Here is a 15095-nt window from a genome sequence, read left to right on the forward strand (position 1 = left end):
CGCCTCCTGGGATGACGCTGTAGACCATGTGACCGCTGCATCAGTCACATGGGATGAAACGTCATGACAGGAGGCCGGGCTGCGCTAAGAATAGAGGATCGCGTCACCAGGACTACGGCCGGGGTAAGTCTAAACTTTTTTATAAATTTAAAAAAGTGCCTTTTTTTTTTTTTCTCATTTGTGATTTTTGCGGCAGAACCGCAGCATTTCCGCAACAGAGGAGCGGCGATTCTGCAGAATACATTGACATGCGACTTAAAAAGCCAAAAAGCCACACTGCAGGTCCATTATTTTTGCAGCGTGTGGATGAGATTTGTTCATATCTCATCCACTCTGCTGCGACTGTAATACGCTGCGGATTTTCCACAATAAAATGTGTTGCATAAAATCCGCAGCGTTCATGCCTAGTGTGTTCCTACCCTAAGGCCGGATTTACACGAGCGTGTGCTTTTTGCGCGTGCAAAAACGTGGTGTTTTGCGCTTGCAAAAGGTCCATAACAGCTCCGTGTGGCAGCAGCGTATGATGCGTGATTTTCGCGCAGCCGCCATCATTATGACACTCTGTTTGTATGTTTGTAGCTCGTGGTGCTTTTCTGTTTTCATTCATAGTTTATACGGCTGCGGAAGTGCTGGGCGTGATTTTCATGCAACCATTGACTTCAATGGGTGCGTGATGCGCGAACAATACACAAATATCGGACATGTCCTGAGTTTTACGCAGCGGACACACGGACACACGCTGCATGAAACTCACTGACAGTCTGAACGGCCCCATAGAGTAACATAGGTCCGTGCAAGGCGCGTGAAAATCATACACGTTTCACGGACGTATTACACGTTCATCTGAATAAGCCCTAACAATAAGGCCCAGTTCAGAGTTTTTGGGCCTTGATATTGACTCGGACACTGCGTCAGAATCAGCACCAAACAACTTCCAAAACCGCCCCCCATTGATTTAATCTGAAATCAATGGGAGCCAGTCGCGGAAAAAAGAAAAAGCAGCACGTCCTTTCTTGCCGCGGTTCTGCCTCTGACCTCCCATCGAAATCAATGGGAGGCAGAAAATGCATTTTTCGCTGTGTTTTCTGTCTGCGGTCCTCAATCGCCGCGGGCAAAAAACGCAGCAAAAAACGCGGCAAGATAGTGTGGGCAGGTCAAAATCTGCCTCAAAATTCGGTGCGCGGTTCCAGGCGGTCGCCGGTGCGCATGCGCGGGAGTTTGCGGGTGCGCGTGATCGGTCGCACGGGCGGCAGTGTTTGACGGCCCCCATGCTACCCAGGGCCGCCATCAGGGGGGGTATTAGGGGTACTGATGTGAGAGGCCCGGCCAAACCTAATTGAAAGGGGGGCCCGCAGCTCATGACATTCTTTTGGTGAAAAAAACGGGCCCCATTGCAGGGGCCTGTTTTTTTTCTACCAAAGGCAAGTCGCGGCAGTTGCCGGGCCCCCCTTTCAATTAGGTTTGGCCGGGCCTCTCACATCAGTACCCCTAATACCCCCCCTGATGGCGGCCCTGGGTACCATGATATAGTACTGGACGGAGTACCGTTAACAGGCGGTGCCACGGTAGGGGGGCCCAGAAAATGTAGCTGTAGGGGGCCCTGAAATTCCTGATGGCGGCCCTGACTACACGTAACATCATCGCCTTTGTTCAGTCCTAGATATACTAGGGGCGCCAGGCAGGAATTGTGGGAGGTAGACATTGCAGAATATTGGCGGTTTCTTTTTTCTGTCAGCCTCACACTGCTCTGACCTTGTTCGTATTCACCACAGATACACGACGTCGTGTACAAGAGCAGCTGTTACCACAATGTGCATCAGGAAGCTGTTACACCTCAGGTAGGTTAACTATTCCACCCTTTCCCGCCATCTACGTCATGTGTTTCTTTTTTTTTTCTTTGCCTTCCGTTTGAAGAAAATGAATAGAACAACGACCAGCCGCCATCTTAGAGCAATGACTGTGCACAACAGACAAGAAAAGGGAGGTGTGGAGAGAGAGAAGGGGGAGGAAATAATTAGTAATGTAACCGCCAGTAGGTGGCGAAAGGGATCTAGCATCCGGGGGCCGGGGCGTCCCAGGAGCTGCGGGAGAGCGGCGGCAGGGGGAGAGGAGAGCTAGAGGAAGGAGATGCACAGCGTTGCTGCCTCAGCTCCTGACAACAAAATGGCGGCGAGTCTAAGCAGGCGGGGGCGGCGTGTGCCTGCGGGGACAGAGAACGATATTCTGGCTACGAAAAGTGGCGGAAACCGGCTCATTGTGACGAGCGGAGTTCGATTTATCCGGACACCGGGTTTTTTTCCCCCTAAAAGCTCTGGTTATCGTACAAGGCCGTCGAGTTGCATTGTGTGGACTTTGAGGGTGACTTGACGAAAATGGACCTAATTCGGTTTATGGTAAGACTGTATATATGTCGTATGTGGTATCATGTCTTTTTACGCCTCTTAAGGGTCTTTGTTTACGCTTTTGTTTATTTGACTGGTTCTTTTACAGATGTGAACCGTTATACGGACTTCTCGATGCGAAGTATGACTTGTGGAACTCGCTATTTCTTCGTATGCGGAGTTAAGATTGTGCGACAAAATGGTGGTTTCTCCATTGTCTCGTGAAGAACATTGCAACTGCGCAACAAGATGGCGCCGTCTCCTTCAAGCTGCCAGAAGGAGAAAACAACGGCCACGTCGCGTGATGTGGGAGCACCGCCCCGTCTGAGCTCCGCTGCCTAGTAACAGCCAATGGTAGTAAGCAGAGTTGCCGAGTTCTGCCCGGTTCCAGCCAATGAAAGAGGAGGCTTTCTTGGATGACGTGGAAGCCGCGCTGAGTCACTTGTCCTGGAGTCCTACGATGGAAAGGGCGCGTCCTCCTTAGCTGCTGCAGTAATTGTGCTCAAGGCAGCCACTAGGGGCAGTCAAACAACGTGAGACATTACCACCAATAGGAAAATGCTTAGATTGCAGTGGGCGTCAAACGTCTGAATAGATGGACACGTCAGCCAATGGAAGCGTTGGAACTATTTAAGGGGTTGGCTATTTTCAGCCAATCGTGGACGGCTTCTGTATTTATATAAGACCGGTTTCAGTCTTCGAGGCGCCATTTCGCTGAAGCGGAGAGTCGGAGCTGGAAGGTGGAAGCCTGAAGTTGTTTGAGCCAAAGAGAACGCTACGCCCTCAGTTGGAGAGCGGGCGTCTACACAATCCGTATCCATCCGCATGGAGGCAACCCTTAACTCAGCGTTTAAAAGGTACATGTTACCGATGGACCTATATTGTACCAGAAAGATCCAATATTGTTACAAAAATACGTATTTTTTGTCTAGAAATCGCGCGTTTACCGCAGTACCCCCCACGGCCTTGCGTCCATAGAGATGGCGTCTCTTTTCCCTATCAACACATACAATCCGAACCCATCGGTCTTTTACGCTGTCTCAGGCCTCCAGTCTTTAACGATACTTACAGCCAGCATCAGTGTCTTGATATCGATCTGTATTATATCGGCTGGGGAGATCTGATTGTTATTTTCTGTAAGATTTGTTAGCTGCGCCCTCCTTACTCTGCGGCGCCGCCATTTTCTTCCGGCTGCCCAGACCATTATATACCGGGGGAGGAGACGCAGCGTATCCCGGCAACAGGGGAACCATGCTAGTAACAACCGCTTCCATCTCGTGGTTTAATTAGCGTTACACTTGTCAGGGGGTATGTTTCTCAGGTCTTATTAAAGGGGCCGCACACTTATATAAGCGCACTCCTGCACAGACCTGGGGCTTCTCTATACAGTATAGCTGGTTACATTGTTGCAGCAGGTTTCCATCGCTTGTTTACAGCATGTTGTGCTCCAGTCCTGTATAGTGAAGGGCAGCGCCGAGCCCTTCATGTGTATCTACCTGCTCCCCCATTCAGCGATCTCTTGTATGTAAATGATTATTGGGAGTTGTTGCTTTATTTTTATGATCTTGTATATTTTCTATTGTTCTGACCGGCTGTATAGAGCATTGAGTCTGTTTGTATACAATGACGTGTCAGGGGGAGTGGTCAGTGTGAGTGTAACCCGTGTCCATGACCCCTTCTGTACATGATCGTGCCACGGTATAGTTTGTCGGGAGAATGTTTTGTGTCTGTAGACTGACTAGCTCCCTTGTCTGTACACGGATGTGTATATATGTGTGTGTGTATATATATATATGTGTGTGTGTATGCAGCGATGTGTGATCTCACTGACTGTATACACTGGGACGTTTAAAAGGTGCTGAATGAGTCAACACTTCCATGATACAGAAAAGTACCGTCTCATAGCAATGGGGTCACCTCAAGTAACTATTTGTATGTTGTGTTTAAAATGTATTCATATTAAACCCTTTAAAGTGATGGGACAAATCACAAAGATGCCTTGAATAGGAGACATATAATTAGATGTGGTGACATATGTAGCAAGAGATAGAGAAATATATATATATATGCGATTTGTGACCTGCACCCCATGCAGTTACAACCAAAGACTGAAGAGAACACAGTCCAGTGGCCCAGCAGGAGATTGCTCATGTTGGGCTATAACCTTGCTGTTGGGGGGGGGGGGGGGAGCCTTTCTTATATAGTAGTGTTACAGTGTAGAATAAATGGGCACTCTTTACTTGTGTATTCTCTTAGGTACAAGTGTCTCTTGTTTTTCTTGAATGCAGATTTGATAAATGAGTAGCCTATAATTCATTATACAGATCACTTACTGAAGACTTTCTACTGTCCGTAGGCCACCTCTGGATTTAAACCATGTTATAATGGGTCAGTCTGTGGAGGGTACACCAGGAAAGCGGATCCGCAAGCCCTCTCTTCTGTATGAGGATTTCGAGGGACCTAACATGACATCCGGCGTCTTTAGTCACGGCCCCCAAGTCGCTCCACCACCTCCAGAAGTCATGAATCCGAAGAAGCCCGGGCGCTCCACCAATCAGCTGCAATACCTGCACAAAGCCGTCATGAAGTCTCTCTGGAAGCACCAGTTTTCCTGGCCGTTCCGCCAGCCTGTGGATGCCATGAAGCTCGGTTTACCGGTACGTCTTTGGGGTTTTGTGGCATTTAGGGTGTCTGGCACAGTTGGGATGCAGCTTTTGAGCGTTCAACCGTTTTAATGGCAGCTGTTTTATTTAAAGAAATTAGATGTAATCAATATGGTGGGGTCCTTACGCAGTATTAGTGCATTTGTCATTATTATGTCCCTGACAAACTCAAAACAGTTTGTATTCAGATGTAGTGACACAACCTGATGACAGCTCTGGTTTGCAGACCGTTTGAGGCATCTGGGGCTCAGGGCACAGGGAACCTTACATGTTGTTGCATCTAAGAGGAAACTTTCCTTTGTGAGAACTTCTCTGTAATGTATTTGGTTCTTACATGAAAAAAAGGATAAAAATTCCTTCAGCTTTTCCTTCTACCTCGCTCTTTACTGCCCGTTCCTACTCATCCCTAGGACTGTATGGATGTCTTGATGCCGCGCTGCAGAGTTCCAAGCTTCATATAATGTAGCCACAACCCTATATTTTGTGAACTGGTTGAATTTTACTTTGTGAAATGCAAATTTCCAATTGATACATTTTGCAGATCTGCCCATCCATGAATTTGTACAGGACCCCAACTGTGACAGTATTTAAAGCTACATAAACTGAGATGTCTTGGATTAGAAGTATGAAGGTACATTAAACTGGTAGGTGTCCTATTATTTAGCTTTTAGAATACAGTCATATTCTCCCTGCACCACATCGCTATCTTGTCAGTCTCCCCGGTTTGGCAAGTCTGTATCCCCTGAACCCTGGCAGGATCAGTAAGTCTCTGGGGTTAGTAGTGATCTGCAGTGCTAGACGTGGGCTTGATGATTCTATACTGGCGTCTGTTAAGCCAAAAAAGCTTTGGTTTACCCCATTTGTCAGAATTTTAATCCTCACGATTAGATCACTGGGTCTGACTCTTATTTAATTGGTTGACTGTATGGCAATGTTACAAGTGGTCCCTGTGACCTTCAATCTTTCTCAACTGGTGTTACTCTGGTAATAAACTGCCTGTATGGTATGTGACAGTTGTAGAAGTTCAGTCCTCAAAATATCCCAGAGCTGTCATCAGGTGTGTCGTACACGGACGCAGTCATCCTTGGAGCTTTTGTCAGTTCAGGGGTTTGCAATATTTTTTATTTTTTTTCCCTAACCTTTTGCTTGCCAACGTTCTAAAAAAAATAAATCTTAACTACCAGTTGAAGATCAGATTTAATTAAGCCTTCCAATGTCGGATAACATATCAGAGTTCACCGTTACTTTGTTTTAATGTTCTTTGTGTGCTTCTTGGCTGGTGTTCTAGGACTATCACAAAATCATCAAGCAGCCTATGGATATGGGCACCATCAAGAGGAGGCTAGAAAATAACTACTACTGGAGCGCGCTGGAGTGTATGCAGGACTTCAACACTATGTTCACAAATTGCTACATTTATAACAAGGTATGTGTAGCTTCCATGTTGATGAATTAGAACAATGTGCCAAACTAATTGAAAACCGTTACTTATCGATTTTAATCTATTCTGCACTCTAAAGCCCACAGATGATATTGTGCTAATGGCCCAAAGCATGGAGAAGATGTTCCTGCAGAAAGTAGCACAGATGCCCCAGGAAGAGCAGGAGATCCCCAGTACCACTGCCAAGAGCAAGCATGGGAAAACGCCAAACGACAAGTCGCCGGGTAAATAATTTTAAACTTCACGAAAGATTTCTTGTTGACTCGCACATTTGAAACAAAGCTGACGTAATGTCCTCGTTACAGGTGGAATCACAACTGCACACCAAGTGCCAGCTGTCTCTTCCATGTCTCAGTCTATGCTATACCCAAGTTCTCCAGAAATGCCCACAACCGTCATTAGTTTACCACATCCTGCAGGCCTTTCTAATCCTATGCTGAAATCCATGTCTTCTGCTCAGACAATGCTGCCGGTTTCAGCAACCGCACAACCAGTTTCTAAGGTAAGATTCAATTTTGAAAAGCTGCAGTATTTTTTTTTGTGCCGCGGGCTCCGAATGCTTCTCTTCTAAATGATTTGGTATAGTTATACTGTAGTTAATGTTTTGTCTCCATAGAAGAAAGGCGTGAAAAGAAAAGCCGACACTACAACTCCAACCACCACAGTGATTATTGCCACCAGTGGAAATTCCTCCCCTTTAACTCCATCCGATAACAAACCTGCTAAGATCCCTGCCCGTAGGGAAAGTGGCCGGCCAATCAAACCACCTCGAAAGGACTTGCCAGACTCTCAGCAGCATCAAACTTCTAAGAAAGGCAAACTGTCCGAGCAACTGAAATACTGCAATGGCATACTCAAAGAACTTCTCTCCAAGAAACATGCCGCCTATGCTTGGCCTTTTTACAAACCTGTGGACGCCTCTACTCTTGGACTGCATGATTATCATGAAATCATTAAACATCCCATGGATCTCAGCACCATTAAGGTGGGTTGAGGGACAGACCTGCCCACAAATACTTGTTTATCACAGCCTTTTGAGCTTTGGTGTGATCCAAAAGCAGAGATAATACAGTTGACGTTTTGGTTTTAATGGTATTCACTGACGTCTTTCTTGTACAGAAAAAAATGGAAAATAGAGAATTCCACGACGCTCAAGAGTTTGCTGCAGATGTCAGGCTTATGTTCTCAAACTGCTACAAGTATAATCCCCCGGATCATGATGTTGTTGCCATGGCAAGGAAGTTGCAGGTGAGAATGACAGAATGGTTTTGTAAAATCTTTCCTAAACCAGACGTATTCGTGTTCTCATCTGCATTATCTTCTTTCCAGGATGTGTTTGAATTTCGTTATGCTAAAATGCCAGATGAGCCATTAGTAGTTTCTCCCCCTACAACATCCACACAACTGCCCCCCTCCGACTCCAAATCTTCATCTGATTCTTCCAGCGAGAGTAGCAGCGACAGCTCCGATGACAGTGAGAGCTCGGATGACTCTGAGGAGGAGAGAGCAAACCGATTGGCAGAACTTCAGGAGCAGGTATGATTAAATTACTCCAATAGTTGTCCACAAAGCAGGGGTATTTTTCTGTGTATGTGTGGCAGGTTCTAGCATTGATTAAAAAAAGTGTCCCAAAACTGGTGTATAAGCCACAGATCTTACACCTTCTTTTTGAAAGCTAAAACTTTACTTTCTTGAAGCTGATTTTATTTTGACTGTTTTTTTAATTATGGAGACGTTTAGCTGAGAACCTATTGAGGACTCCAGTGTAACTCAAAAATAATTGGCCCAGTCTGTTTTTTGTGTGTGGTTTTCAAAACCTACTAATTTTAATGAGTAATAAATTCCGTTTTGTTCTGCATTAGTCGTTAGTTTGTATTATTGTATCAAACTTAACACTTCATTATCTTTCTAGCTTCGTGCAGTACATGAGCAGCTGGCTGCTCTTTCACAGGGCCCAATTTCGAAGCCTAAGAAAAAGAGAGAAAAGAAGGAAAAAAAGAGAAAGAAGAAATCTGAAAAGAAGAAAGTAAAAGATGATGATGAGTGGAGATGTGGCAAAGTGCGAACGTCGCAGAACAAAAAGTCCTCCAAGAAATCCTCGTCTGGTGGAACCACGAGCACAAGCAGCACAACCCCTGTGGTTTCAAAGTGAGTGTTCATGAGTTAGAGATTGGAAGTTTCTGTCCTCACGCAGTGCACACTTAAAATGTTTTAACAATTTTTTTTGTTCCCCCCTCTTCAGGAGCTCTAAGAAATCCAAATCGCTGCCTCCCCCACCACCTGTCATGTATGACTCTGAAGAAGAGGAGGAATGCAAGCCCATGACTTACGATGAAAAGCGGCAGCTGAGTTTGGATATCAACAAACTACCTGGAGAGAAGCTGGGTCGTGTTGTACATATCATCCAGTCCCGGGAACCCTCACTGCGAGATTCCAACCCAGAGGAAATTGAAATAGACTTTGAGACTTTAAAGCCTTCCACACTCCGGGAGCTTGAGAGATACGTGATGTCTTGTCTGAGAAAGAAGCCAAGAAAACTCTACGGTAATTAAATATTTTTTATTTTTCCTCCTCCCTAGGGGACTTGAAACACCCATCGTTGGATCACTTGCACTATATACTCCAATACTAATGTATTGCAGTATATTGTCTTTCTGACAGGCCAGTGGCAGGGCTTAATAGGAGCGCAAAGATGGCAGACCTGGGGGCCTTCATCAGGCCCCAGGCTGCTATAGCAACCATCATGGGGGGGGGGGGCAAATGAGCTGTTAAAGGGACTCGTCCCCCTCTTTCTAGCGCGTTTTTTAAATGCCGCAGTCGCTATTGACATGTGGCATTTCATGAGTTAAACGCGATCCCGTTTATTACTATGAAGTATTGCTTGTAACGTGCAGCCGTCACCCACGTTCCATGGAGCGGGCTCAGCCCGTGAGCCTTCCCCCTACCCGGCTATGACGTAGCCATACGTCGGGCAGGATTCAAAGCATTTTGGTACACATTGTCCTATTTATAAGTTGCTGGGATTTTGTTCCTGCTATCACTTTGTTCTACTATTAAAGACTGTCCTTACTGAATGCATCCTGGAGAAACTTCTAAATACAGGAGACTCCTTTTGACTTGTGGATATGGTTATTAACCTAGAAATGTCCCTGGATAGTTTAAATACTTATCCTTGGTGAATTGGGCTGCATGTTTTACTTGCAAATATGGGAAATTTTGTATAAGCTTAAATTTCACCTTCGGTACATATAAGCCAGTCATAATTTTATTTTGTTCAAAAGCATCTGATCAGTGGGGGTGCTAGGGGATTGGACCCCCACCACCTGACATTGAAGGATGATCTAATAAATAAGACCTTGAAAAAAACAAAAACTTCTTTAAGTATTCTAAAATAGATGGACATGGGTGGCACCAAAAATGAACACTGATACTCCTGAATTTTTATAAGTTTTAAGTTATGTGAAGAAAACCGTAAACTGGTGATGTAAGATGAACATTTACAGAATCGCTTATAAGAATGAGAACTAAAAAAAAACAATCAGGCGACAGCAGACAAAGTCTAAGCTCTGAGCAGTGCCGCCTTTCAGGTGATCTGAAAACTAGGACGACCCTACGTATTTCTGTCTTCTCTAAGAATGAGGTTGGTGTTTTCTAGGAAACATTAGTCCCCTGTTAACATGTTCTTGTTTGTACTTTGTTTTGTTTTTTTAGCTCCCCTTAACTCTGTGCTCTCTGCAACACTTAAAAAGCCGATGGGGAAAACAAAAGAAGAGATTGCTCTGGAGAAGAAGAGAGAGCTGGAGAAAAGACTACAGGATGTCAGCGGGCAACTCAATTCCACCAAAAAGCCACCCAAGAAAGGTGAGTGTCCACGACCTATTGAAACAAGTGCTTTTGTGTTAGGGATCTTCTAATAATGGAAGGGCAGAGTTGATGACTTTTTAAAACGATCATTAATTTCTCTGAAAACGAGTCTTTATCGCATGCCTTCTATTATACCTGGTCATTATGAGTAGCCCCTCGGCACTTGTAGTGGCCACTCATTGCATCAGTCCAAATCCTGATCGGGTGTTGCAGTTTAGCACATTAGTCTCCTTGTTTACTGACTGGGGACTTCCAGAACATATCAGATGCTTCCTTTCCTCTCTTAGCTTTGATTCAGAAAGATTTGTGTGGGTCGGACATCGTGGTTCACAGGTCTCAAACAACCTTTGTAAATGACTGGGAACTGATTTAAAGCTTTAAATTCTCGCAACTACTAAAATACAGGTCTATTCACACAGTGCTGTCAAATTACATCCTTGCTGCGACTGAAAACCGCAGCAAACAAAAAAACACGTTGATTTGACGCGCCACGTGAATAAGTTTTTATGGTCGTTTCTATGAACATTTACATACAATAAATTTATATAATTTTTCTTTCTTCTCCCTCCCCCACCACTCCCAACAGCCCATGAAAAGGTGGAATCGGCTCATCCGGTCTCGGTTTCCCGTCTCAGCGCTTCCAGTTCCAGCTCGGACTCTGACAGTAGTAGCAGCTCCACTTCCAGCTCCTCAGATACAAGTGACTCTGATTCTGGTTGAGGGGGGGGGGATATGTGACTGTCTTCACCTTTTCACTGGGGGAAGGCTGGATTTATGCTTTGTACGTGGTTCTAAAAGGATCTGCAGGAACAGAACCCTCCTGAACCGAACTTGACCCCCTTTTGGGGGGATAAACAAACTGAGGCCTTTGGATGTTTGAATTCCCTGCCTTTCCTTCTCATGGCAAGTGATGCACATAAACACAGCTGGGGAAATTCCTGTAACATGAGGCATCACCCTTAATACCTACCGGACTCCTATGTGGGCATAAAGAATTAATGAAGGTGGGTGGGCAAGTAATAGTTGATGCAGTGTCCTTATTTTATTCTGTTTACAAGTTCTCATGGAACGCACAGACACCTGGAAGAATAGAGGGCTTGACTTGTAATCGGCACTGGGACAATTTCGAGAGCCTATAGTATTTTTTTTTTTTTTTCTAGTCTCCATATTTTTGGGGATGTTTTTTATTTCGGCGCATAGCAAGAAGATTACTCCACTGGAGTATTTGCATAGTGATTGGAGTATTACGAATATACGCTCTGTTGCACAGCAAAGAGGGCTGCTCGAGGGTCCAGAAAAGTTAACTTCAAATTGTCTTACAAGGTTAAGTCATTTGGATAAGATTTTATACCTAATGTTATTTGGACACATTAAGAAAAATCCCTTCAGCCCACTAATGCATGCAGTGTATTAGGTGACGGCTCGTTCTGTCTCTGGACAGGGTGGACTTGTATCAAAACCATCTACAGAAGTCTTGTATAGCTCTGTGTGTTTTTTTTTTTTTCCTTTTTGTATTTATTTTAAGAGAAGGAAATAACTTCTTTTTGTTTTATAATGTAAAATAAGAGTCCCTGTTGATACAGTGGCCAATGTAGATGTAAGATTTTATAAGCTCTGTATATATCTATAAATATATATATATATTACAAGTTGCACAAGCGGCATGTTTCTCAATGTAAAGGGTGACTTTTATTTTTTACCTGGAAGCAAATGTTTTTGATTTTCTTCCTTTTGACTGTTTTTGTTTGTCACTATGTTTGATGTCTTTACTATTCGTCTCTTTTATCTGTTCAAACCCTTTAGTTTGGAAACATGTAAATAAAGAAAAAAAATATACTTCCAAATATACCATTGTCTTTGTTATGAAATTAAAAATTGTATGCTAATTTCCTGGCACTTGGCAAGAAATCAAAAAAGTTGTTAATGGAGGAGAAATTTGTCGCTCTTAGGCCTAGTTCAGACGGTGCAGATTTTGCCTGCATATTTCACAGCAAAACCAGAATTTGATTCAGGAGAAGACTCAAAGGCCCTCCTATATATATATATATATATATATATATATTTCTTGTTTTTATGTTCCGTTTCTTGTTTTGGCTTAAAATGCATTTAAAATCTGCACTGTGTGAACAAAGCCTTAGGCCTTTCACGCTTGCAAAAACCACTGCAGACAAATGTTAGCTGTTAGAGGAAATATTAACTTCACTACATATTGCTTTTGTGCCATTTTTCCTCACTTGGCTCACTTTGTTTTTGGTTTCAGTTTTTTTTTTTTTTTTTTACTTTACTAGCCAAAAAAATCGCTTCACACACACACTAGTACATTTTGTTACATGCAGGTTTCATGTCTCCTAGAGAAGCCTATTGGAAAGTCACCAGAAAAAAAATACCATACCAAGATCATGCTATGTTTTTTTTTGGGGGGGGGGGGGGGGGGAAGCATCAAAACCCCACAAACGAAAACATTGTTTTGTAGTGTTCAGCGTGTTTTGGCAAAAAAAAAACAACCCACAAGACAGCTGTTTGTCGACTCCCCCCAGATTTTTAGGAAAAATGACAATTGTTTTGCTGCAGTTTTTTTGAGCCAAAGCCAGAAGTGGATCAATCCATAGGAAGTATCAGTCCTTCCTCTTGAATTCACTCATAGCTTTGGCTCAAACTGTATGAAAAACTGGTCTTTTCCACAAAAAAAAACAGCAAGTGAAACCTAAGGCCGGGTCCCCACGGGTTGGGTACGCTGCGTAAAACTGCAGCAAATCCGACCTGGAACCTGCAGCACATTCAGTCTCTAATACCACATCACATTGTGGAGAAAAAAAACAATCGTTCTTACCGTGTCCGGTCTGTCGTCCTTGGATGACGCTGCAGCGGTCACATGGGATGAAACATTATCCCAGGAGGCCGGATTGGAGGAAGAAGCAGGGAGTACTGGGTAAGTATCATTTTATTTTTTCCAGAGTTACGATTTTTGCAGCTGAATCGTTGCAATTCCCCTGGAAAAGTCACAACTCTTGGCTATTTGTTGTGGGTTTTGCATCCCCATTACATTCAATGGGGAAAAGCGCAACAAAACAGCATAAATTGACACGCCGACTTAAACGCTGCCATACATAAATCCATAAACGTTTTCTCTATTCCGCAGCGTGTACATGAGATTTTCAGTCTCGTTCACTTTGCCACTACTGTAAATGCTGTGGAATTTCCGCGCACAATTCTGTTGTGGAACCCTACGCTACGGGGGAACCCGGCCTTAAGTCCAGGATCACATGCTGTTTTAGAGTTTTTTGTTTTTTTTTTTCAAACAGGAATGGGAAGTTTAACCCCTTAGAGACCACCAATAATATGCCTTTTTACGTCAGTCACGAAGGAGCCTTAGGCTAGGCCCCCACCGTTTCAAGGCGGCCCAGTCTAAGCCATGCACCGGCTCGCTTCAATCGTGGCCGTTTAACCTGTTAAATGCTGCGGTCATTACCGACCGCAGCACTTAAATAATTTGCAGAGGGAATGAGCTCCCTCTGTCACCCATCGGCAGCCTGCAATGCAATCACGGGCATCCGATAGGGTGTCATGGCAGCCAGGGGGCCTGATAAAGGTCCCCAGTCTGCCCGAGGCATATGCCTATTAGGACGTGCCAGAGTTTACACTGACAGGCAATAATGCTCTGGTATACCAAAGCATTATAGCAGCGATCTGAAGACCGCACAGTGATGTCCCCTAGTGGGACTAATAAAATGTGAAATAAAAATGACAGTGAAAAAAGTGGTTTTATTTAGTAAAAGTGTAAAATAATAAAGAAAACTAGACCTACATGGTATCGCCGCAACCGTAACGACCCGAACAAAGTTAATATGTAATTTAAACCGCAAGGTGAACACCGTAAAAAAATAAAACCATGGTGATAGTGCTAGTTTTTTTGTTTTTCCCCCCCCCCCCCATTGTCACCCAAAAAAGTCATAAACGTTAATCACGAAGTCTCATATACTCCAAAACCGTACCAATCAAAACTACATCTCTTCCCACAAAAACAAGCCCTCCTATAACTACATTGACTGAAACATTATGTCCCTTGGAAAGCAACGATTAAAAGTCTTTTTATTGTGCAAAAGCGGTAAAACATAAAAAAAAAACTACATATGTGGTATCGTCGTCGTACCAACCCATAGAATAAAGGTAACATTCACTTCCATTCTCCACTGACACCTTCCTGTATATTTACGAGAAGGTGTCCGGGCCGTAGAAAGCTGCCGCAAAAGAATGGATGTGTCCAAATTCATTTTTTTATTTTTTTGGGGCTTTTTACGGGCCATACTTTGTATGGGAGCACGAGCCAAAAATGTGAGTGGTTGTCCGCAGCCGGCCGGGCCCATAACTGCAGCCCATGATTACGGGCATGGTCGTGTGCAGGGGGCCTTAGTCCTTCCTTTATACTTCCCATTCCTGTTGGATCCACTCCTGGCTTTTGCTAAAAAAGCAAACTGCGTGCCATTCCGACCTTAGGCTAAAATCGCACATGCAGTGTTTTGATCCAAGAGGTTTTTCTTGGCGCAATATTTGGAACTGTGGCAAAACCCTGCCATTGTAAAAATTGCAAAAGCAACTCATGTAAGGCTGTGTTGACATTGGCGTTGTCTTTCTGTTGAGGGGTTCCATCGGAGGCGGCAAATGGAAAACTTCGCTTCTGTTTGCATCACCGTTGATCTCAATGGTAGTGGAAACTTTGCTAATGGTCTCCGTTTCTCACCATTGTGT

At 44.1% G+C, this 15095-nt stretch overlaps 1 protein-coding gene across 3 annotated transcripts; it reads left to right on the forward strand.

The window, feature by feature from the left end:
- The first annotated feature begins 1753 nt into the window (after positions 1–1753).
- BRD2 (bromodomain containing 2) lies at positions 1754–12151 on the forward strand. 3 transcript variants are annotated; one of them, XM_075836484.1, is made up of 13 exons: positions 1754–1838; positions 2491–3238; positions 4738–5038; positions 6333–6470; positions 6565–6709; positions 6791–6987; positions 7102–7470; positions 7605–7733; positions 7815–8021; positions 8398–8633; positions 8728–9029; positions 10197–10346; positions 10936–12151. In XM_075836484.1, exons 2-13 carry the CDS (start codon positions 3207–3209, stop codon positions 11067–11069), a joined length of 2340 nt encoding a protein of 779 aa, XP_075692599.1. In that variant the 5' UTR covers positions 1754–1838; positions 2491–3206; the 3' UTR covers positions 11070–12151. The 3 variants fall into 3 exon arrangements, with proteins under 3 accessions (XP_075692599.1, XP_075692598.1, XP_075692600.1); XM_075836483.1 differs by lacking the exon at positions 1754–1838 and adding an exon at positions 1972–2393; XM_075836485.1 differs by lacking the exons at positions 1754–1838; positions 2491–3238 and adding an exon at positions 5586–5688 and having other exon boundaries at positions 4950–5038.
- Positions 12152–15095: the final 2944 nt, after the last annotated feature.

The sequence above is a fragment of the Rhinoderma darwinii genome, chromosome 8 (genome assembly GCF_050947455.1).
Source record: "Rhinoderma darwinii isolate aRhiDar2 chromosome 8, aRhiDar2.hap1, whole genome shotgun sequence".
NCBI classification, from domain to species: domain Eukaryota; kingdom Metazoa; phylum Chordata; class Amphibia; order Anura; family Rhinodermatidae; genus Rhinoderma; species Rhinoderma darwinii.